Raw genomic sequence first — 23,383 nt, forward strand, 5'->3', positions numbered from 1 at the left:
GGGGTCGAGCTTTTACCGTGGGACATATATTCATCAAAGTTGTATCAAGCAAAATGATGAAACATGAGACAACGTGGTCGAACAACCAACATTCTTTTATATCATTGGTGTTTGACCTTCTATATAGAGTTGAAAAGGTCATGCATATCAATATGTCTCCTATTATACAAACATGTGCCACATTGGATTTGGCAGTTTTCTATTATAATTCACTGGGTGGAGTACACGATAAAATACAGGGGATTTAGAATGAGATATTGGAGGCAGGACATTATTGTAGATGAAAAATAAAATTGAAATGTAGACTATTAAGTTATCTACTCCCTATTTCTTGTTCTTGATCACCACTTCTTTATTTTTTAAGTAAAACTAATTGAAGGAGTTCATAGAATTAAAACGGATTCAAGTTTTAAAATCAAAGTGTGGTCGACGCATCGGTGAAAAAATGATCAGTTTTATTTTTAGAAGAAATCCAAACCTCGTCCTATAATTTTAGAACTCATCATAAACATTTTATGTCATCTGTTTCTTGAGTCTTGACTGAAGAAAACCTTCGGGACTAGATAATTTATATTTACAAAGTGAGTGTTAATATTGGTAAAAATAAAGAAACTTCTTTTCCATTTCAAGACAACTATTAAAATGATAAAAAGTAATCCAAATTTTCCAAACTATTTTTAAATTCTTATGTTAAAGTTCCAATTCTCATGAAAGTATTTAACTCATTTTATTTCTTAAATGTAAGATCCATCTTTATCATTCTCATGAAAGTACTTAATGTTACTACAAATAAATTGCATAGCGTATAGATTATCCATTGATATAAAGCCATTTTCATGGTATCAATAACTAGACATTGAGACAACAACAACAAATGAGGGGTCAGGTAACAGATCCCATGATATAGATTTCATCAATCTTGAAAATCTGATTTGTAGCTAGTTGGCAGTTTCAATGTGTTACGCCTAACGACCATGATATAAAATTCAGCAACATGTCCGGGAGAATAAAATGCAATGACAATTCTTGCTGAAGTCATTTATTTTGCTCAATAATGGAATTAGTTCTCAATCGGTAACTTTGAAAATGTTACCTGCCATAATAAGAAATTCAAAATGAGCACCAAATTTTCCGAATTCTAATCTTACTAAGAGCAATCCAAACATAAATACAGTCTACTGAACATTGAAGTATATTAGCATATTTGTTTTTCGATATCAGGGTAAATAAATGACATAAAGCAATCAACTTCAAAACGATTATATGGGGGGACATTTTCATAGAACGTGCTTAAATTGAGAAGAAAATCAATGTATAAAGATCATTATCATTATCATTATCATTATCAAATACCTGTTTAGCAATATAAATAGGTACATAAGCTCATAAAACTTGAAAGTTTGGGTATTTAGTTTTTCAAATACCTTTGAAATGTGATTACGACTTCTTTAAACTAAATTCATCAAGATATTTTATAGGTCTAGGTCATTACAATTGAACTGCTTTAAACCCTACATTCCAATCTACTATGAATCCAAATCATTAAGCCATAATCAATAATCACCTGAAGTCTGCGACGACGATGGCCTCCTCACTAAAATATCAGTCAAACTACCCTCTGTGGGAAGATTAGTAAATTCCGGCAGCGTCTACAGTTACAACAATCAACAAAATCATCACAAAACTAATAATCAACAACAACATTCATTTTCTTATCATAAATAAGAATGAAAGTAGAAAAAGAAAACATACAATTTTGAGGGATTTAAGGTGCTCTAAAATTGGATCTAAAGTTTCCAATAGTTCTTTTACGTCGGTGGCGATTTTATCATCCTTCGTCTACAGCCACAGAGAATTGGGTGAGTTATGGAATCGAGAGTGAAAGAAAAATGAGGAATCGAAAGAAATTTACCTGTACGTTTGAGAAAGTAGATTCTAAAGCGCCCATGACTGGAGAAGAACCGAAATAAGTATAGATGAAATGTTTCCAAGGAGAATCATTTTTGTTTTATTCATCGGGATATTTTATGTGTCAAATGTTGCATATAAATTATATCTGATCTGCTTTAAAAAAATTAAGTTAAAAAATAACTTACCAGGAAAGGCAGATTCTTGAGGAGACAAATCTTCATCAGCTACCTCTTGAATTTGGGATGGTGGTTTAGGAGGATCAACATTAACAATTGTCACTCTGCACTCTTGAACTTCACAGCCATCGTCGTCTTCAAACTAAATGCAACGAGAAAAGAAAACGACTAAATTATGCAAGGTGGGTAGAATACACTCAATACGTCATTTCACGAATACAGTAATGTGATTCTCTAAACTATATCAAGAAACAATTTGTTATTTGTGGTTACCAGTTCTCGATCGAATCAAATCTTTCATGGTGTTTATACGCCTTGGAAATATGCGTTGAATGAGATGAGTGTCTTTGGCTGGACATGAAACTGCAATGTGAAAATGAACCTATGAGATATATATACAGAGAGAGAGAGAGAGAGAGAGAGAGAGAGAGAGAGAGAGAGAGAGAGAGAGAGAGAGAGTACAAACCTCGAATACCACAAAACTTCTGGGAACTAATCTGCAACAACAACAAATATATAAACAACAAAAAAAAACACAGAAATTTACAAACTGAAAGAAAGTGAAAACATGATTGAAGAATGAAATAATGAGTACCGTGATACCAAGAAAATCATCTGAACTGAAAGTGCATGAAATGTTCCTTCCCAATTCAACTGTTTCACAAAAATCAAAGAATAAGAAATTAGAAGAAAAAAAACGAAATTTGTATAAAAAAAGTAATCTTTTTTTTTTTTTCAAAGCTAAGAGTAAAGATTACATGGAACCCTAAAGTCTTGATGACGTGTCCTAATATAGCAAGAAGTATCTTCTTCTTGTGATTTCCATGGGGATTTCCATGGGTAACTATCTGCTTCTGATTTCAATTGTTCATAATCCCCATAAATTGGAGAAACAGAATTGGAACAAGGTGGGCAAATGGAAGAAGAAACACTTTGTCCCATTGTTTGTGTCACAAAGTGTTGGTTTTTTAGGGTTTAAATGAGAATAACAAAGTGAAAGAATGAGCCATTTTATATTTCATGTTCGTATGCGAACACGGTTACAAAGATATTTTGGTAATGCTTTTCTGTTTTTTCTGATTTGGATCTTCAATACATTTTTTGGATGATCCGGCATTGCTCCTTCCCAAATTGGACAAGTTTTAGTTTAACATTGTTTTCGGTTTTGATCCCACCAGCTGGTTCCGACTGTACATTTCTTTGGAGGTAGCCAAGCTGTTTTTGAGGTTTTTTGTTTTGTGTTCCGTCTATATATAGCGCTTTTGTATTCTTTCTTTGACCGGCCTTATGGAAAACATGTGTTACTAAACTTTTGCTGTTTGAAAGAACAAAATCTAAATTAATCAAGAGATGTTTTTTTGTTACATTTCTGTTTGTGATCTAATTTGTGGCACCTGTATTCTTTTTGTTTGTGCATTAGACAAATTCATAAATATTATGTGTACAATTTACTTTGATTTGTAAATTTTCTTGCAAAAAGAATACCCAAATTAGTTCCTAATATTTTTATACAGAGGACAAGCTAGTTCGTAATAAAGTCATTATAATATAGGGACTAACAATGGATTACGAAATACAATTTGATATTTTTAAAAGAGTGGTAGAATAGCTGTACCAATAAAAGAGTGGTAGAACAATGGAATTGAACCCAAAACCGAGTTGATTAGTACAACACGACCACCCAAACTATCATATCTATTCCATAGAGAGTGAAGTTTTCATTCAACCACGTCTAATACTGCTAGCCAAGTAGAAGCCTTTCTAGGAATTGCACCCACGGGTAAGCCGAGATACACGAAAGGAGAACTTTCGTCTTACAATTAAGGAAAGACTCCGCTATGGATACAAGTTATCATTGACATTTACACCAAACAATCAACTCTTAAAAAATTTGACATTCAACCCCAAAGTCAATTCAAACCACCTAAGAATTACTTTCATTGTCCAAAAAATTTCCACAACCAGTTTTCCAATTAGAAGAGTATATTATCTGCATATTGTAGATGTGATACTTGGGTGCAGATCCTCTCCATTTCCACTAGAAATGGAGATCTCAATTTCTTTCTATTTCCATTGGACACGTGGCTTTAAATTGTTTGAAGGGTGGAGATTCAATTGTTACTAATTTTATTATTTTTTTGATGAGAAAACTGAAAACAGTTCAGATTCTGCAACATTCCCATGGAACGCCGCCGTCTTTCAATTACAAAACACCGCCATTTTCAATTACCAAACGCCGTCGCCGACTGCGTCCTCGTGCCTTTTGTCTCCAACACACATCGTCCTTCCGTCACAGCACCGTCTCATCCTGTCAACGGTTGCAGCAAGGAAAACAATTGAAGAAAAATCTAATGAGTTCAATGATAACGGAGGGCGAATGGGGTGATGACCACCAGTATGTTCTTCCTTCCCTTGATGTTATTGAGAATCGCCATTCTGAGACTGGCCTTTAACAAAGAACGACCGTGACTAGGCAGTGGTATGATGAGGAAACAGATAGGGAGACAAACGTTAACGACGCGATGGACCAGCGCCGTCTTCTACAAAACAGATTCGCTGATGGATGAGCAAGCCGGCGATCGAAGACTGACGTCGCGAGACAACAGGGATGGAATGTTACAGAATCTGAACCATTTTCATTTTTTTTAATAAAAATTAATAACAATTGAATCTCCACCCTTCAAACATTTTAAAGCCACGTGTCCAATGGAAATAGAAAGAAATTGAGATCTCCATTTCTAGTGGAAATGGAGAGGATCTGCACCCGTGATACTTCCAATAATTGTCTTCCCACCTTGAACTTTTTGGAAAAACCCATTGTCACCGCTTTCTTCATTAAGTCACCTAGCCCTTCCGCCACCAAAAGAAAAAGCAACTTGTTTGTTTTGTTAATCTTTTTTATTAATAATACATAAGATGATGTGCATTTGACACACGATATTTTGGGATGTCACCATAGCTGGATTTCAAAAAATTTAATCATTGTAACTAGGGGTGCCAACATAGTTATGAAGCCTTTGTCAAAAAAATAAAAATAGTTAAGAAGCCAACCGTCATAATTAACACATGTCATATTCTTCGTTTATCAGAATCAAAAAAATTAGAAAGTATTACTTAAGGGGTCTTTTTCTCAAACTTGACTTAACACGCATAAAATGTAGGAACGACCATGAGAGAGATGTCCAAGTATATAGTTATTTGTTGTTACTTTGGTTGACATTATTTGATAAAATATTAAGACAATGATAGTTGTAAGAACTAGTGTACGGATAGAAAGTTTAAATAAGAATTGATGAAGTGTTGTGCCGTGGACCATAGTGCGCATTGAACAAGGAAACTATTTTATTTAAGACATGGTAACATAATTATTCTGAAATATATTAAGACAGGTACAATTCGAACTAATTGACAGTTCTAAATTGTTCAATAGCTATGACTATGCAATGTATGATTTTTAATTAATGAATTGGACTGGCTTGATAAGTACTTATTGACACCACAAGAAAAATAGCCATTTAGCTTCAGAAATTTTAGTTTCGGGTCATTGCTGATGCTAATATTGTGTGTTTAGCGTCCAAAAATACTGATGCAAATGCAATTTTTTCAATGGTTTTTTATTATGAAATTTAGCTTCAGTATTATGGACTCTACAATATGTATTCTAGACGCTAATATTTTTAAAATTTTATTATTGAATTAGCGTCCATGATTTTTTATGACTAAATTTTTGTAATTTTTAATTTTAAAAATAGAATCCACAAATATTGATGTAAAAAAATTTACACATTTTTTTCAATTTCTTTTTTCTTTATTTATTTTGACAAAATTTCATTTCCCCCCATTTTTCTTCTTTCCCACATTTTTTTTCACGGTTCCCAAAATCTTTTTTACATAATTTCTTTTTTTTTTTGAAGAAGCTTTTTTACATAATTTCTGAATTGAATCCATTGTTCTTGTAACAAAGAAAAAAGATTTACCTTGTTATATATGGGTTATGAGGTATAGATATCACAAGGAGCTTTAATTTTATGTGAAATCCATGAGGAATTATTAAACTAGTACATATAAATCCATGAGGAACTTGTAACATCACTTTTGTCATAAATCACTTTTTTTCATCAAAACTCTTGGGGTGATTCGTCTGCATTATCTTGTTTTGACAACAGATCTTGAAGATCTCTCAGTTTTGCTTTCTTTGAATTTAAAACCCCCAGAAACTACAACAGAATAACACAGAAGATTCAGTCGGAAACATGAAAGCAGAGAAAAAAATGCAAGATTTGTAATATTAGCATGTTATAAGTAATGAAAAGAATGCATGAGTAGGAGCAGTGGAATTCTTAAGGGACACATAGCTAAGCCATGCTATGCCAGTAAATAATGCAGGTCAACAATTTCAATGGACAGAGAGATGACAAAAAACAACTAAGAAATGAAATTAAGAAATTTAGTTTCGTTTTCTCAAACAATTCTGTTTTTACAACAACTTCTTCCTCTAAATGCATATAAATGAACATAGCCACACACAAATTTCAAATTTCGGAAAGATACAACAGCAAATTTCAAATCATATTGAGGTGATAGTAGATCCTTAATTGATTGTATAATATATAAAGATACAACGGCGAATTTCAATTTTCAGGAAGAACGACTTGCATCAAATTTAAATATACAATGGCAAATTGTCAATGAAGCAATGGTATGTAAGATCTTAATATTTCCCCAATATCCCCATTTCTCATGAATTAAGTGTGAACAAAAATGATAAGTCATCCCAAACATGACACCTCGAAGATAATAACCGTAATGAACAAACCGACAAACTCGAAACATACAAGTGAGGGTAATCAAAATTACTTGTAAAAAAAATGCACAAAAAAATGTCAAGCAAAATATTAACTTACACTAAGCCTTATGTTTGTATCCAAGAGAAAGTCCAATATTTCTGCACTTCCATCTCCAATGCAGCATCATTCCTAAACGTCCACAACAACGGTAAAACTCACACTAACACTAATAGTGATTAGTTACTGCCTGACAGGAGCACCTCTGTGACTGCATACTTATAGTTGTGTGACACATAATATAATAAATAAAACTATCTTTTTTGAATCATAATAAATAAAACTATCATATAGTAATTGAGTAGATTTCTTTACCATGGTTTATCTATCCAGAGGAAAGTCTCACATTGAACGAAAACAAAAAGAATGGGCAAAGTTTTAAATATGTCCGCAGGGTGGTACTTATCGATCAAACAAATGCAACCACATGCATGGTGAATTCAATATTTTAGTATATAAGTGGGTCCCATTTGTATACACTTCTTGTCCAAGCTAACTCCGGATGGATTTTTGGTGGATTAGCCGAACTTGTTGATAATTCAAGGGATGCCACATTTTAACATCGTAATTCCATAAGGGCTATTTATCTTAAAATGTGGCATCCTTGATTTATCAACAAACTCGGTCATTCCAAAAATCCATCCAGAATGAGGTTGGACAAGAGTTTTTGAAGAACTTGACTGGCAAGAATAATTTGTATACAGGAAGATGACAAAAAAGTATTTGTGAGAGAGTATGGTGTATGGAACTTCTTTTAAGTGTCATTTTTATGTAATGAAAATAGTGAAAAGCTACTAAAATAAAAAAGAGCCACACATATATGATTCTTTCAAGAAGAGAAAAATGAGGGACGTACATTAGAGATGAGTAATTTTAATGAGAAAATTCAGCCTTTGACCCAAAAAAGTTGAAAAACAGTGAAAAATTAGCAGCCCCATATATATATATATATATATATATATATATATATATATATATATATATATATATATATATATATATATATATAGGGTGCATATCATGTGAGAATGATATATTTATGTGAGAATGAAAGGAATGATTTTCAGCACTTTGATTAAAAATAAGTGGTTCAGATTAAAAACTACCATTAAATGAATGAGTCACACACACACACCGTTCCATGTTGCCCCTTTCTTCGTGTAAACCATTGGACTTCCTCCTCGCCTTCCCAGATTCAATATCCATCTTAATAATATCACTTACCTTTCTAAATTGCTAATTTTAGACTTATTATTATGCTAATTTTTAGAATTCTTTAAGCGACTTTGAATCATTGAAGAAATCAGAAACTGAGATATAACAAAAAATAATAAAAGAAATACATAATGATGGACTTGTGCGATGATAGACCAGAAGAATTTGTTCCTTGTTACATTCCACTAGCAGTAACAATAAACTCAGAATCAGCGAGTAGCCATAAAAAAAGATGAACGAAATTGGAATTGAAATCAAATGCAAGATCTCAACCAAGAAAGTCAGGCGATTTAGCGGCGATGCAGGTGGCCGAAAATGGAGGTGGAAGGTTGTAGATCTAGGTTGTAGAAACTAAAGGCATCCCTTTCAAGTGCTATTATATTGAATGGAAATATTGTGCTACTCCACAAGATCCAACATATATATATATTAATGGAATAGGTGACAAACTATACTTAGAATATAAAGGCATCTCTTTCAAGTGCTATTATATTGAATGGAAATATTGTGCTACTCCACAAGATCCAACATGTGCATCTGTGCATTCATTCTAAGGAAGCTAATTACAAGTACAATAACAAGGGAAAATATTCTAAAGGCTTATATAATTCATGTAAATGTGAGAGAAAATGGGTCGTAATAAACAAATTTTCATCTATAATAATCATCATTTAATTCTCACACATGTTACACATACATATTGCCAAAGAAATCAATGTATTTTCAAAATGCAAAAGAGAATATTTGAATATGAATTAAAGAGGATCTATGAGATGGGTTGTTAGCTGAATTCATGGAGTGTTGAGTTAGTCTTCTATTTTTAGGCAATTAATATTCGTCCTCTCTCTCGTCCTCGTTTCTCTAAACACCCCTATCTCCGCCCTTCTCTCTTGTTAACACACCAATGGCTCCAACAAAAATCATATACCTTCTTTTTCTATCAGTCTTGTCTTTCTAACCTGCATGTTGTCCCTCCATTCTACCAAATGACTGTGCCACCCTTGAAAAAAATAATAAAAAAGTCAACGCAATATGCGTGGATTTACAAAATATAAACAACACTTTTTAGTATGATTATAATGTTAAAAACTCCATGTTGACACTGATCTTCATAGTCACCCCCCAAATCCTAAAGGGAGGATTTCGTGGGGGATATATCCCAATAGCATGGGGCTGCAAGGAGCGCAGGTGATTGTGGCCTACAAGCAAAACAATGTTATGGTTACAAGAAATTTTGACCTCAAACCTTATATCTTTTATGTTCCTGATAAGATATCGATAGAGGTGTTGGGCGTGATGGCTGAGGAAGAGTTTGGTTGAATGAAACTATACGTTTCTATCAAACTGTCGGTTAACGTGGAAGTTCTTAACATGGTTTGGCAGAGAGGACCCTATGTAACAGACGATGACATGTTGGTTCAAGATGCCTCGAGCAAATAATATTTGGAGGCCGAATACGCTCTTAGGCTTGTTGAAATATTTAGCGATACTTTTAGTCAGTGGCGAAAGGTGGGTTTCGTAAGCTAATTTTCTTTCCACTAAATTTCTGTTGTTTTATTTTATTTTTGAAATCATTATTTTTTTGTTTTTCTAATGTTAACTGAGAAATAGATTAAACTGCAACTAGGTTAATTGATGAAATTATTCTTCGCATTTATAATGTATTGTCCTGTCTATGACTCTTGTGTCATTAGCAAATTGTACATAGCTACATATTAACTATTTGTCGAAATGATTAGTAAATTCACGACCACAATTATGAAATCCACAGACAATTCATAACTATGGTGGTGAATTTACTAATCATTTCTATCAATAGTTAATATGTAGCTATGTAAAATTTGCTAATGACACAAGAATCGTAGACGAGACAATACATTACAAATGCGAATAATAATTTCATCAATTAACTTAGTAGTAGTTTAATATATTTCTCAGTTAGCATTAGAAAAACAAAAAAAATAATGATTTCAAAAATAAAATAAAACAAGAGAAATTTAATGGAAAGGAAATTAGCCTAAGAAACTCACCTTTCGCCACTGATTAACAGAATCACTAAATCTTTCAATAAGCAGCGCCTTTGACCTCCAAATTTTCTTTGCTTGACGCATCTACCAACATGACATCCTCTGTTACAGAGGGTCCCCTCTGCCAAACCATGTTAACAACTTCCACGTTAACCGGTAGTTTGATAGAAGCGTATAGTTTAAACCAATCTCCTCCTCAACCCTCACGCCCAACATCTCTACCTATATTTTATCAGGAACAAAAAAGGTATAAGATTTGAGGTGATAACTTCTTGTAACCATAACTTTGTATTGCTTATAGGCCGCAATCACCTGCTCCTTGCTGCCCCATGCTATTGGGGTTTATCCCCCACGAAATCCTCCCTTTTGGATTTTGGAGTGGCTATGAAGAGCAGTGTCAACGTAGAGTTTTTAGCATTATAATCATACTGAAAAGTGTTGTTTATATTTTGTAAATCCACGCATATTTGCGTAGACTATTTTATTATTTTTTTCAAGGGTGGCAACATGCAAGTTCAAAAGACAGGACCGATAGAAAAAGAAGGTATATGATTTTTGTTGGAGCCATTGGTGTGTTAACAAAAGAGAAGGGCAGAGATAGGGGTGCACAGAGAAACGAGGACTAGAGAGAGGACGAGAGAAAGAGAGAGAGGTCGAACACCTAAGATAAGGGGTTGTATTCTTACTTGTGATGATGAATTAATACATTGCTCCTAAATTCTTCTTGAGTTTCCTTCTCCTATTTTGTTCTTCCTTTCCTTCCTTTAGGTTTTTCTCTATATTTTTCTCCTGAATGCATACTATATATAAGTAATAATAAAAGTGGAGGAATGAAATATTAGAGAGAGAAAACCGAGTAGTTTCGATTTAGGAGTGTTACTCATCACCTCTTTTTCTAATTATGTGGAGCTAACTAGGATTATTATGGGAAGTGGTGTTTGTTAGAGGCCAACTCTCGAGTGGGATTTAGTCCCACATCGGATAGATAGGAATCTTGAGAAGAGTTTATAAAGAGGAGACACTCCTCACCATACAAGCCGGTTTTGTAGGGATAAGTTAGGTCTCGATATTCGTTACAGTGTTGGTCTTGTAAATAGAAACTCATCTCTTTTATTAATCACAAAATGCATTAATGTACCCTCTTATTCCCTTGGACTTGGTATGTTGTATCACCACCTTACACATCAGTTTTTGTATCACCACCTTACACATCAGTTTGTTTGTATTAGAGGGCAATCTAGATGGCTAAGAACATTTTGTTTGCCTTTATGATATAGTAGTAATATTACAAGTTTCATTAGCAATGAAATGTCAAGGAAAAATAAACATAACATAACCATCTCACGAAATGCAGACCCAACATATCGCACGACAAAACCCCATCAATCATCTAGAAAACTATGGATCCAAAACTGAAATACAAGATCTAAACGAGGATTCCACATAACAGAACCACCACCACCAAAAAGGAAACAAAAATAATCGTTGTTGAGGACCACAAAGAAAACCTAGATCTACAACGCAGTATCACCACCTTACACATCAGTTTTTGTATCACCACCTTACACATCAGTTTGTTTGTATTAGAGGGCAATCTAGATGGCTAAGAACATTTTGTTTGCCTTTATGATATAGTAGTAATATTACAAGTTTCATTAGCAATGAAATGTCAAGGAAAAATAAACATAACATAACCATCTCACGAAATGCAGACCCAACATATCGCACGACAAAACCCCATCAATCATCTAGAAAACTCTGGATCCAAAACTGAAATACAAGATCTAAACGAGGATTCCACATAACAGAACCACCACCACCAAAAAGGAAACAAACATAATCGTTGTTGAGGACCACAAAGAAAACCTAGATCTACAACGCAAACCCACCATAAATGAAGGTGGTGCGGAGGGGAGTGCCGCTCCTTGCACCACCACAAGTTGAGTCAACATAATAGAGAAATGGTTAGGTTTTTTTATTTTTTTTGGGGGGGGGGGGGGGGGGGGCGTGGAGGAGGAGGAGGCGGCAGTAGGGTTTTTTGTAACCGAAGGGGTTTCCTTTTAATGATAGAATGTCAATTACTAAGTAGAAAATTGGATTATATCTAACTAAGACTATTATATTCTAGAACGAGCAATTGAATTAGCGTCAACAATGCTCTTTATATTTGAATGGGAAATGTTAACTAGTGCCCCCGGGGCACTTGTTAAGGTCTTTAAAAGGTAACATTTTATGAAAGTTTGTGTAATCAGTGCATTGAAAATTGAAAACTTTAACATTTTTATAGAATAATTTCTTAATTTAGCATGCTTAAAGAGTGCCCCGAGGGCACTCATTAACAAGACCCTATTTGAATAATCCACAATCAACAATAGGTATGTGTTTAAAATGGTCTATTTTGTACCCAAAATAAATAAATAAAAAGGTTTACGTATAACATTCATTCCATTTCAACAATCAGGTTATACACACTTGTTTAACCAATTAGGTCAGCATCACAAACCATGAAACCAACCGAATATTAGTATATAATAATAATAAAAACAATCAATTTCAAGATTCAATCCAACATTTCATAATCCACAATATTTGTTATGTTTTCGAATAAATTTTGATAACATCGATACTCTTTTAAAAAACACTTTAAACTCATCTCAAATTCCAACTTCCCCTAACAAATGGAGCATAAGAAAATCTGAAAAACAAAGAAGTTGTTACTAACCTGCCATAGTTTATTTAAATTCAAAAGTCTGCTCCATTCAACTTACTATCTTTTTGCCTAGCTCCCTTTCTCTTTTCCCTTCAATTTTCTCTACTTCTACCAGCGGATAAAAGCAGCATCAATAGCTTACGACGGTGAGTTGTCCCTACAACATAATTGAGATTTAGTAACACATGAAAACTATTACTAAATCAAGAAAAATATTACTAATCAAATTTAGTAACATTACGACAATTGTTACGTAAAGCCCTTGTTACTAAAGAGCTTTAGTTACATTTTAGAGTATTATCTGTAACATTCAAAAAGTGTCACAAAATGTTACATTATTATAAACACTTTTTGCATCACCGGTAACGATAAAAATGTGTTACAATTATCATTTTTGAGAAGTTGTAAAAAGTGTCGCAAAATTGTCTACACTAAAAAATTGTGAATCTACCAAATTTGTCTTTCCTTAGACTTCATTCATATTTCATTAAACCAATTTTAGAAGATCATACTTCGTTCAAATTCGCAACTCCAAATATGTTACAAACGTTTAAAATTTGATTTCATAATGGAAACAAACTATGCAACACAACTTCAATCACATACTAAGTAGCACATCTATATATAGCCCCACTAATGTTTGCAAAAGCAATATCCTCAAGCCAAATTTGAAAAACTATAGAATTCAGCTCCATGGATATAACTATAGACAAAACCTAGATTTCAGCTTATTAAGCCAAAACCCAATAAAACTAGTAAAAGAGACAAGATATCAACCAGAAATCCTCCTAAGCCTATAACCAGAAAATGATGCTTTTGATATGAGCCCAGATCAGACCCTGCTACTTACTATCAATAAACAGGCAGCAACATAGGCAAACTTGAACGGATATCAATAACCTCAGACCAACATACAATAGCAAAACAAAATATTATTGAACCAAAAAATCAAAACAATACTCAAAATTGAGCAACAGAACAGAACACTCCAAAACTTAAGAATTCTTCAACCATTATAAGAACAAACGAAAAGACATCCCAGAGACTACCTAGTCTGATATCAATAACCTCAGACTATTCAAATCCATATTGCATTGTATATTCAATTCCATAATATATATTCAATTCCATAATCATGCACATAGATCAGAAAGTAAATTACCTTTTGTTTTCCCTATTGAACCACCAAGCAAGAGTTTCACTTCTCTGAATTATTTTAAATTTCTACCATAATTGAATCCTTGTCAAATTTGAGTTCCTGCATAAAACACCATAACATTGAAGTTACATATTAAAGATTTGGATATCGGCTTGAAAAAGAAAACTGAGAGCTGAGAGCTTCTCATGGAACTTGGAATATATTGCCATTCTTTTTTACTGCTTCATCCTCCCATTTAGGCACCTTGACAGTATGCTAGGGTGAAGTTTCGTAAATACCTCAAACACAAATTTTACCTACAAAGCAGATATGTGAATGTTTGTTTAATGATATGAAAGCTATTTGAGTTCAAAGATGGAATTAGCACCAAAAACACACATGAACGCGAAATCTTTTCAAATGGAATTCGTTCTGCAAATTTTGCTCTTTTTTATTCCTCTCATCACATACCACAGAAGTAATAACTTATCAGACATTGGAATCAGTGTAATTATCTCCATCTTCGACATCTTGTGCATCAATCTATGTTGACAAATCTAAATAAATTAATGTACAAGTCAATTGAATTTCCATAGCATTGCCACACGGTGTATAAACAAAATTTCCAAACACTCAATTGAATTTTCTAAATTTGAAATAGTTGAGAAGGCTGCAATTGAAGAACACCTAATTCTTTCTCTTAACCATGTTTTATTGATTAAGAAAAGGACACAATCCAGATTCTGCTATATAAAAGTGTGTATTAACTGTTTTCAGCGTGACAGACACAATCCAGAGATTCTGCTATAGCTCTGGTAACACTTTTTAAAAAATGCTTCAAAAATTGTTAAATAATAACGCTTTTTTTCTTTGTTACATGTCATTGTTACTAAATATCATATATGTAGTAGTGGCAGTAGATTTAGCCCCCTAAATTTAACAAATGTTCACCTTAAAGAACAAAAGACATAAATGTGAAAAAATGCATGTGAAAACAATACCTTGTGAGCCAATAACCAAAAGTTGGCATGTATTGAACAAGAGACATGATGGTAAGAACAACCTGCGAAATAGTTCAGTTTCGAGTAATAACTATATGATGCAAGCTTGAAATTATAATTCATGCAAACATAAATAGTCAACAATTGCAAGCTTACCACACAAGAATGTATATGCGTTCAAGTGCAGAGGCAACACAAAACAAAATCAGCATCCACCACTTCCGGCACTAGAGCAACAACAGTTTGGTTCTGCGTGATGGAAACGTGATCAGCTTCTGCACAATGGAGGAATCAATATCCATTTCTTCAATCCAAATTTTCCAACAATTTTCTTAAGATCGAATCTAGAATTCGCACCTAATCGCAATCCAAAGGAACAAATTCCATTCGTTATTCAGAATCAAAACACCTTTCACATGCATAGTGCAAGACAGTGCAAGAGAATCACATTTCTTATGAAAACGCAATATCAATCTTACTTCATTTCATTTATGATCAGTAAAATCAAAACCAAAACAAAACAAAAAAGCAACACACTATGCAAAATCACTTCAACTCAAACCAATTTTTCAACATGAAAAGCCAAATTGAAAGAAAGAAAGAAAGGAAGTCATAGAGGTGAGTTAGTCTAACTAACTCCTAACTTCCTAATTAACTAACTAACCATAGTTTACATATAACCTAACTATGGTTTATTCACTATACTCTAATAAAAATGTTGGACGAAGATGCGAAAGCAGTGAGACAGGGTGATCGAGAATCAAGAGCAAACCTGAAATTGGACTTCAATTCATGCAGAGCTTCTTCACAATGTAGCCAAAGGTGGACGATGGTGGTTCATTGATTAAAATCGCATCAGAAGGACGATGAGATTTTCAATGAATATCGATTGGATTCGACAGTATCTGATGTATTCCGAGTTTTTGAGCAGCTTGTCACAAATTCTGACGATTGGAGACAAAGATCCATGGCAGTGGCGAAGGAGATTTTTGCCGGTGGAGGTTTTAGATGTAGTGAGAGAAAGAAAAGTGAATTGTGAAGTTTCTGTTTAGAGGTCTGTGGTGTTCCGTGTGTTTTGTTGTTTCTGTTGAGGATATAGAAATTGTCAATGTTTTGTTTTGAGTAGGCTTCATTGTGTTTGGAATTTTTCTGCTGATTGCTTTGGGAGGCACACATATGAGTATGACTGTTTCAAGATGAGAAAAACGGGACGTTAGCATTGAGTTGTCAAGAGAAAATTCAGCATTTGACCCCAAAAAAAGTGTGAAAGCGGTTAAAATAATTCTTAAGAGATAAAGTATATTTTTTTAAAAATTATATACCGACTATAATGATAATTTTTTTAAGGAAACGAATATAATAGTGAAATTAAAACAAATATTAATATTTTTTTAAACAAAATATTAATAATTTTTAAAATATTAATATTTCCTTGAATTATTTTAGTGTAAATTGGGTGTCCTCCCTGCGTGCAGTTTAAGGTAATATATTTTTATGTCCTCGTGAGCTTAGCTCAGTTGGCAAGGACAATGCATAATATATGTAAGGTTTGAGGTTTAAACCTCGGCCACCACCAAAAAAGGTAATATTTTTTTATGTAGTCAATGTGTAGACTAATCCCTTAAGCCATATGAGATTCAAATGGAAGACAAACTCTCCCAAAAATCTTAACGTTGTTGCATGCTGTTTTATCTTGGTTTTTCGGGTGTCAAACATTGATTAAGTTTGAACCTTTTTAACCTTTGATATCTCATTTTTTCTTGGGAAGGGAAAAATAAGAAAAACCCTTGAGAATCGAGGTCCGGGAGTTGTTTTCGTTACGGGAAGGTGTTAGGCACCCATAACGACTATAGTATCCTATAGGAACCGTCTTTACTTTCTACGCGCGCGCTTTATTTTTAAAATGCTATTTTAAAAAATGATATTTACATCTAAGAGTTTACTAAGTCAAGAATTGGAGGGAGAAGAAGGTGTTTGAATTTTTGTTTTATTGGACTTGGAGAAGTTTTGACTTCTTGCCTACATACCCTTTTAAGGGATCAAACTCCATGTAGTTCTCTTCCAAAAAATGTTTTTTGTTTTTGTTGGTTGATTTTAATTTTGAAAATGGAATTTTGAAGAATAAGAGAGAGAGGCCTCAAGGGCATAAGATTTGGAAAATGTGAGGTGGAATTAGTTATTTTGCAAAAAAAAGTCTAAGTATGATTAAAGTTCATTAAGGTTTTCATTTAAGAAAATAAAGGGAAAATTCAATGGGATTTTGATCCCAAGGTTTCTTTGGGAAAAATATTTGAGTGAAGTTGTTCATGTTTTTTGAAAGGAGAATTTTTCTAAGTATCGTGATTCCTAAGCATACATCTAAAGCATACATTCCCTAAACATTCATCTAAAGTATCCATGTGATGCGTGTGCATGTGTCGGTGCTTGTGTCGGTGTACATCATTAGAGTCCATTGTCCTTTACATATGCCCTAGTTTACATGCTATGGTCTTGCAAGAAATTAAAAACATAAAGAAAATTACAAAATTCCTAGGTCTTTACATCTTAATTCTTTGCAAGAAATGTAAATTGCAAGAAAGTTAAATCTAGAGAGATGGGATGAGAATTCTATGAATGAACTATGGTGGAGAGGGTTAGTAACATAATATGGCATAATAGAATAGAAATTATAAACAACAGGAACATTAAACAAAGTAGCAAAAACTTAACACAAAAGGTGACAAAACTCTTAGCAGAATATACCTAAAATTTATCATAATATCAAGACAAGTATATGACCTATAATTCCCATATCATGACCATTTTCAAAGGTTTTATCACAATCAATAATATGAGAATTATAAGAACACATTCAAGTCAAGAATCATGATATACTTTAGACATATTTGGCACTTTACTTTCACAAACAATATCCACATAACTTGCAACACAAGAAATTAACAAATTGCATTCACAAACAGTAAAAAAAAAGGACACAAATCAGAGACAAACATATCACAAAATTGCACATCAAGTATCAATATCAATTTGACAAAACATCATAGCAAAACATAGCAAGAATTCACAAGAATTTAACAAAAAAACAAACAAATCACAAGAGATATCATATACTTTTTATCAATTTTTTAACATGTAAAACGTTCACAAAAATATCAAGAAACACATTAAAAACACATAAGAATTTTTTAGGAATTTTTATAAAAGATTTTAAAGTCAAAAGAGGTGTAATTAGCAAAAGCAGTATACAAAATAGCAAGAAAACAAGTGAAGAACGAAAATCTGCAAGAAACAGGCCCAGGCCCAAGATCCTGGATGGATCTGGACTATCCAAACGCATCAGGAGCGTTGGATTGATCCAGCTCCATCAAACCCTAGATCTAGTGGTTGAAAACGAAGCAGAGGTGAACCAAGGTTGAACCGGTCTGGTTCAGAGGTCTATATAATGGCTAAGGGACCGGTTCAGCTCACTTCTCACTTCTCTTTCTCTCTCTAAGCTCTCTTCTAGTGAGAGAATCTCTGCAACTCTCTTCTTCTCCGATCATCTTCTCCGACGAACACAACGGCGGAGGTACGGTGGCTCGCCGGTGGCGCCGCCGTACCTGAATACTTTTTCTGGAAATTTTCACATCGTTGTGTTCGTCTGAGTCTCCTCTTTATGATTCTGGAACTAGTTTTTCGAAATAAAGCCTAGATATGAGCAGATCTACACTTGAATCTTACGGCTTCAACGTTTTCAAATCTTTTCAGAACTTCTTGAAACGAAACCCTAATCTAAACTATTTTCTACACTGATCATGAACATGAGTTTGGATTTACAAAATAAACGGTGAATCTTCGTAGATTTACATTTTTAGGGTTCGGTTTTCATTTTCTTGTAAAGTTTTCGAAGGAACAAGTCTTGAAACCTATTTATCTACCTTGATTCACCGTTTATCTGTTCTTATGAATCTTCGATGAGCTATTGTGATGAAAACGAAGAAGTTTTTGGTGATTACCTGGTTTTAATTGGAGATTCGACGAAAAGAATCTCAAGAAAGCTTCAGATTCTTCTGGTAAGTTTGAACCGAAAATAAATCGGTGTTCTTCTCTTCTTCTTCTTCACTGGTTCAAAACTTGCTTCGATTCTTCTTCTTCTCTTCTTCAATCTTCTTCTTGTGATCGCCTTGAGCTTGAATTGCAAGAAGAGGAAGAAATACAGTTCGATGATGATGATTTTTGCAGAAAATCACTGAGAACTAGTACGCAATCCACTTCAATTTGGTTCAATTTGTGATTCTGGAAAAAATTAGGGTTTGATGAATGTTCTTTGTGTTCTTGGAATTTTTGGGTTTTGATCGTAACTGAATGGAGAGAGAAAGTGTGATTCTGTTTGTGATGATTTGGCACTGAATGAATGGTGTTGTTACTGTGCATTGATGAGTTGGCCTATATTTATAGGCCAAGTGTGATATCTGAATCGATGAGCTTGTGACACCTGTACTGGACTTGTTTGATTCGAACTTGGACTAAATTTGGGAATTAAGGACCTCCCTGCAAATTTTGGAACTTTGGGACCAATCTGCAATTTTAGTAAAAGGACTAAAAAACACACTTTGAAACAATAAGGGGCTGGACTGCAATTAAAAAAAAGGACTAACAAACAATTTTTTAACCAAAGGGACTTAAATGCAATTTTTAAAACTTTGAAGGACTAAAATTAAAATAGTAATAAAATTTGAATAAAATTAGTAAAATGGAAAAAACGTAAAGTGAAACAATTAAAAAAAACACAAAAAGGACTAAAATGAACCAACTACACAAATGAGGTACTTTAAAGTAACCTCTCTCTGCCAAAATTTCATGTGAAATGACCAAAATACCCCTGGGGACTAAACTGACTCAAAATGACTCAAATATAATTTTTTGAAATGGATTTTCACATGGGATTGAAGCAAAGACTCTTACAACCAATTGAAAAACACTCAGAGACAATTTTCAGGGATTAAAGAGGTTTTAACACTGGAAATGACTAAAATGCCCCTAGGGGCTAAACTGACTCAAAATGACTCAGATGCAATTTTTGGAATGGATTTTGACATGGAATTAAACAAGAATTTATTCAAACCAATTGAAAAGGTCTCAGAGACAGTTTTCAAGGACTAAAATGAGTTTGAATGCAGGAAATGACTAAAATACCCTCTTTCATGAATTTTGCAAATAATATTGAAATAAAATGCAGAGAAATATGCAATTGATCAGAGACAAACTCAAATGACTTGAAATGCAAGAAAAATATTTTTGGATGACTTGAAATGCAAGAAAACATAGACAAATACACAATTGAAAAGATTTCTAGAGCTGAATTGGGAGATAAAGCAGGGTAAAATATCAGTGTAAAATAATAGCAAATTGGCAATCTTTCAAGAGTAATAGACACATATCAAAGATGGAAAAACATTTTGAGCAAGTATTTTTAGGTCCAAAATTAGGGTATAACACATGCATAAGACTGGATTCGAAACCAAGACCATAATTAAATTAGAAGACTCGTGTCATCATGTATAAGCGTTTGTTCTGGACCAGTCAAAGACCTAAGGCCCAATTGCTTAGGCCCAATAACATATCCAGCCCAAATACCACATTTGGCAATTTACTCGCAACACACCCCTTCCCCACGAGGGGGGTGCACAGCGAAACTGAGACCAATTTAAACGAACTGTAACGTCTCTCTCCACGTTCCCGTGAATCTCTCTCCGGCGGTTACACTTCCCCCGATTTCGTAATCGCCGAACACACGTGTGTCATTACAACGGCTCTGCATTCACCCACCTCTATATAAAGGGGACTCCTCGCAGTCCTCAGGGTAGAATCTCTCTCATCTCTTAACCCCCTATTTCTGACCTCTACTGACTTGAGTGTCGGAGTGTTTGCAGGTACACACCCCCAGCCGTTTCAGTATTTACTAACGCATTTCCACCATCAGCAACCACTGCATTAAAGAGCACCGACAACACCGACAGTCACCTTCTGATCAGGTACGATCAGCGCTCTTGAATAATATTTTCTGTAATATTGATTTACGTTAATAAAAATATATGTATTAAGTTTAATTTCTATATATAAACATTTAAATTAGGAAGTGTGCACTTTTAGTATTAGAACAAAAAACCATTCATCTATATTATTTTTTAAAGGTAGTAATAATTTTTTTTTTAGTAGATTAAAAGTAGTAAGTTAGAGGCTAGTTTTGTAAATTTTATTATATTATTTAAACCCACTTTTCTAATTTACATTACTTTGTTAAACCAAATACAATTGATAAAAGTTCGAACTTAACTGAGTCAGCAAGACAATACAAAATAAATGTAAGGTGAGGGGTTTGAACCCCAGACACCATAGAAAAAATACAATTGATAAAAAAAAAAAAAACCAAACACAATTATTCTGCCGGAAACAAAGAATAAAAAAACACAATTTCACAAGTAATGCATGCATTATTATTGGTAAATGGGTATTATTGTAACTTTTCATGTTAATTTTAAACTTTTGTTTTTGAAGAAATTTAATTTGAAAGTTATTAAGTTTTCACCCAGGTCTTATTATTGCTTCCTATTAAATCTCTTATGCAATTAAAGTGTGTTTGCAAGTCTTGGAACACCCTCATCTCCAGTCCTACCTTCGTCAAATTACACCTTCAGAGATCACAACGAAAAAGGCAACTACTACTAACATATGTACTCTCATATGATGAGAATCGTTGTTTCCTACCCTTATCCATATGTCCTTTACTGAGTAACACATCAATCACTCTTGCCTGCCATAGATTCAATTACACTGATTGTAGCCAAGTAGTTGGTTCTTGCAATGGATTAATTGATATGTTTGCTTGGACAGTCGATAACTAAGCATGGAACCATCTGGTTTCGTGTTTGGAACCCAGCCACAGGGATGATATCTGAAAAATTAGGATCTTTAAACAAATCTCGCAAGTGTGGATCTAGCATGCTCAGATACACATTTGGTTTTGACATTTCAACGGGCGCTTATAAGGTGGTGAGGTTCGGTACTAGAGAGGTGAAAGTTTTCAGTTTGGCTGATAATGTCTGGAGAAATCTTCCATGTGTTCCGGACAATGCGGGCATAGTTTGCTGGAACAATGTCAATAAAGGTGAGTATTTAAGTGGCACAATTAACTGGTTGGCTATTCAAAATAGCTTACAATGTGATAAATATTGTGACGATATTTCTATTATGCGATTTGTGATTATCTCGCTTGATCTTGGTATGGAGACTTATAAAAAGATGATGCCCCCTCCGGATTGTGATCAAGTCCCATTTGTCATTGAGCCAATTATTGCAGTGTTGAGGGACTGCCTTTGTTTTGCTCATCACTTCAGAACCCATTATGTTATATGGAAGATGACACAATTTGGAGTTGAAAAATCCCGGAGTCTATTCCTCAAAATCAGCTATCAGGATCTTCAAATAGACATTAGGTTTAATGATAAAATGATTTATCACCCATCATTATTGTTCCCATTGTGTCTTTCTGAGAATGGTGATATATACACTGATATTGGCCAATAGTCATGAAGACCAAGAAATTATCTGCAATATACAAGACAATAGAGTGGAGCTAACTAGAATTACCAATCACATCCAATGGTTTCTTTCCAAAAATTATGTTGAAAGTTTGGTTCCAATTGGCTGAAAGTTGTTCCTTTCTTATGATTTACTTGTTTGAATTTATTTGAATTACTGCATTTTGTTTTGAAATCCTTGTGACTGAAAGTTGTTGTCATGAGTAAAACAAGGTAACCTTGGCGCAACTGGTAAAGTTGTTGTCATGTGACTGAAAGGTCACGGGTTCAAGTCCTGGAAACAGCCTCTTGTGTAAAACAGGGTAAGGCTGCGTACAATACACCAAATGGTGGGACCCCTTCCCGGACCTTGCATAAGGGTAAGGTTGCGTACAATACACCAAATGGTGGGACCCCTTCCCGGACCCTGCATATGCGGGAGCTCTAGTGCACCGGGTTGCCCTTTTTTTTACTGCATTTTGTTTTGAAATCCTTGTCATTACATAATAGTATTTTCTGATGTTGACTTATGTTATTATACTGTTAAAGGATTATCTATTGGTTATTCTTATAAGTGTTCGATAATGTTTCAATGCCATGAGTTTGTTTGTCTGTTAGTAGTATATTATTATAATTATAACTGGCAGATGAAACAAGTCAATAACACGAAACCACGAACCTCGTGGCTTAATCCACCTGAACAATGCACCATCCCAACCGCCAAATAAACATCTACTTGAACTAACACTTTGTTGCTTAATAATTCTGAATGGATCATCTACATAATTTCCTTCCATTTTTG

General features: G+C 33.9%; 1 protein-coding gene and 1 long non-coding RNA gene across 2 annotated transcripts; both read right to left on the reverse strand.

Moving 5' to 3' along the window:
- Nucleotides 1–752: 752 nt before the first annotated feature.
- Nucleotides 753–3,329, reverse strand: LOC146925411 (uncharacterized). Its single transcript, XM_085711975.1, has 10 exons — nucleotides 2,846–3,329; nucleotides 2,683–2,741; nucleotides 2,554–2,584; nucleotides 2,361–2,450; nucleotides 2,308–2,321; nucleotides 2,097–2,229; nucleotides 1,913–1,950; nucleotides 1,753–1,839; nucleotides 1,565–1,649; nucleotides 753–1,093 (listed from the first exon to the last, which is right to left on the reverse strand). The coding sequence occupies exons 1-10, from the start codon at nucleotides 3,027–3,029 to the stop codon at nucleotides 1,068–1,070; spliced, it is 747 nt and encodes a 248-aa protein (XP_085568101.1). The 5' UTR covers nucleotides 3,030–3,329; the 3' UTR covers nucleotides 753–1,067.
- A 2,653-nt stretch (nucleotides 3,330–5,982) lies between these two features.
- On the reverse strand, nucleotides 5,983–7,788 carry LOC146925412 (uncharacterized). Its single transcript, XR_015011038.1, has 2 exons — nucleotides 6,992–7,788; nucleotides 5,983–6,304 (listed from the first exon to the last, which is right to left on the reverse strand). It is a non-coding gene; the product is annotated as an uncharacterized LOC146925412 (long non-coding RNA).
- Nucleotides 7,789–23,383: the final 15,595 nt, after the last annotated feature.

The sequence above is a fragment of the Medicago sativa genome, chromosome 5 (genome assembly GCF_051527215.1).
Source record: "Medicago sativa cultivar Bolivia chromosome 5, Bolivia_mono, whole genome shotgun sequence".
Classification (NCBI taxonomy): domain Eukaryota; kingdom Viridiplantae; phylum Streptophyta; class Magnoliopsida; order Fabales; family Fabaceae; genus Medicago; species Medicago sativa.

Excerpts from the sequence above, each read along its gene's own strand:
- LOC146925411 (XM_085711975.1), bottom strand. The coding sequence starts at position 3,029 with ATGGGACAAAGTGTTTCTTCTTCCATTTGCCCACCTTGTTCCAATTCT. Across the intron at positions 2,742-2,845 it reads TCAAGACTTTAGGGTTCCAT|TTGAATTGGGAAGGAACATT; the intron begins GTAATCTTTACT and ends TTTGTGAAACAG. Across the intron at positions 2,585-2,682 it reads ATGATTTTCTTGGTATCACG|ATTAGTTCCCAGAAGTTTTG; the intron begins GTACTCATTATT and ends TTGTTGTTGCAG.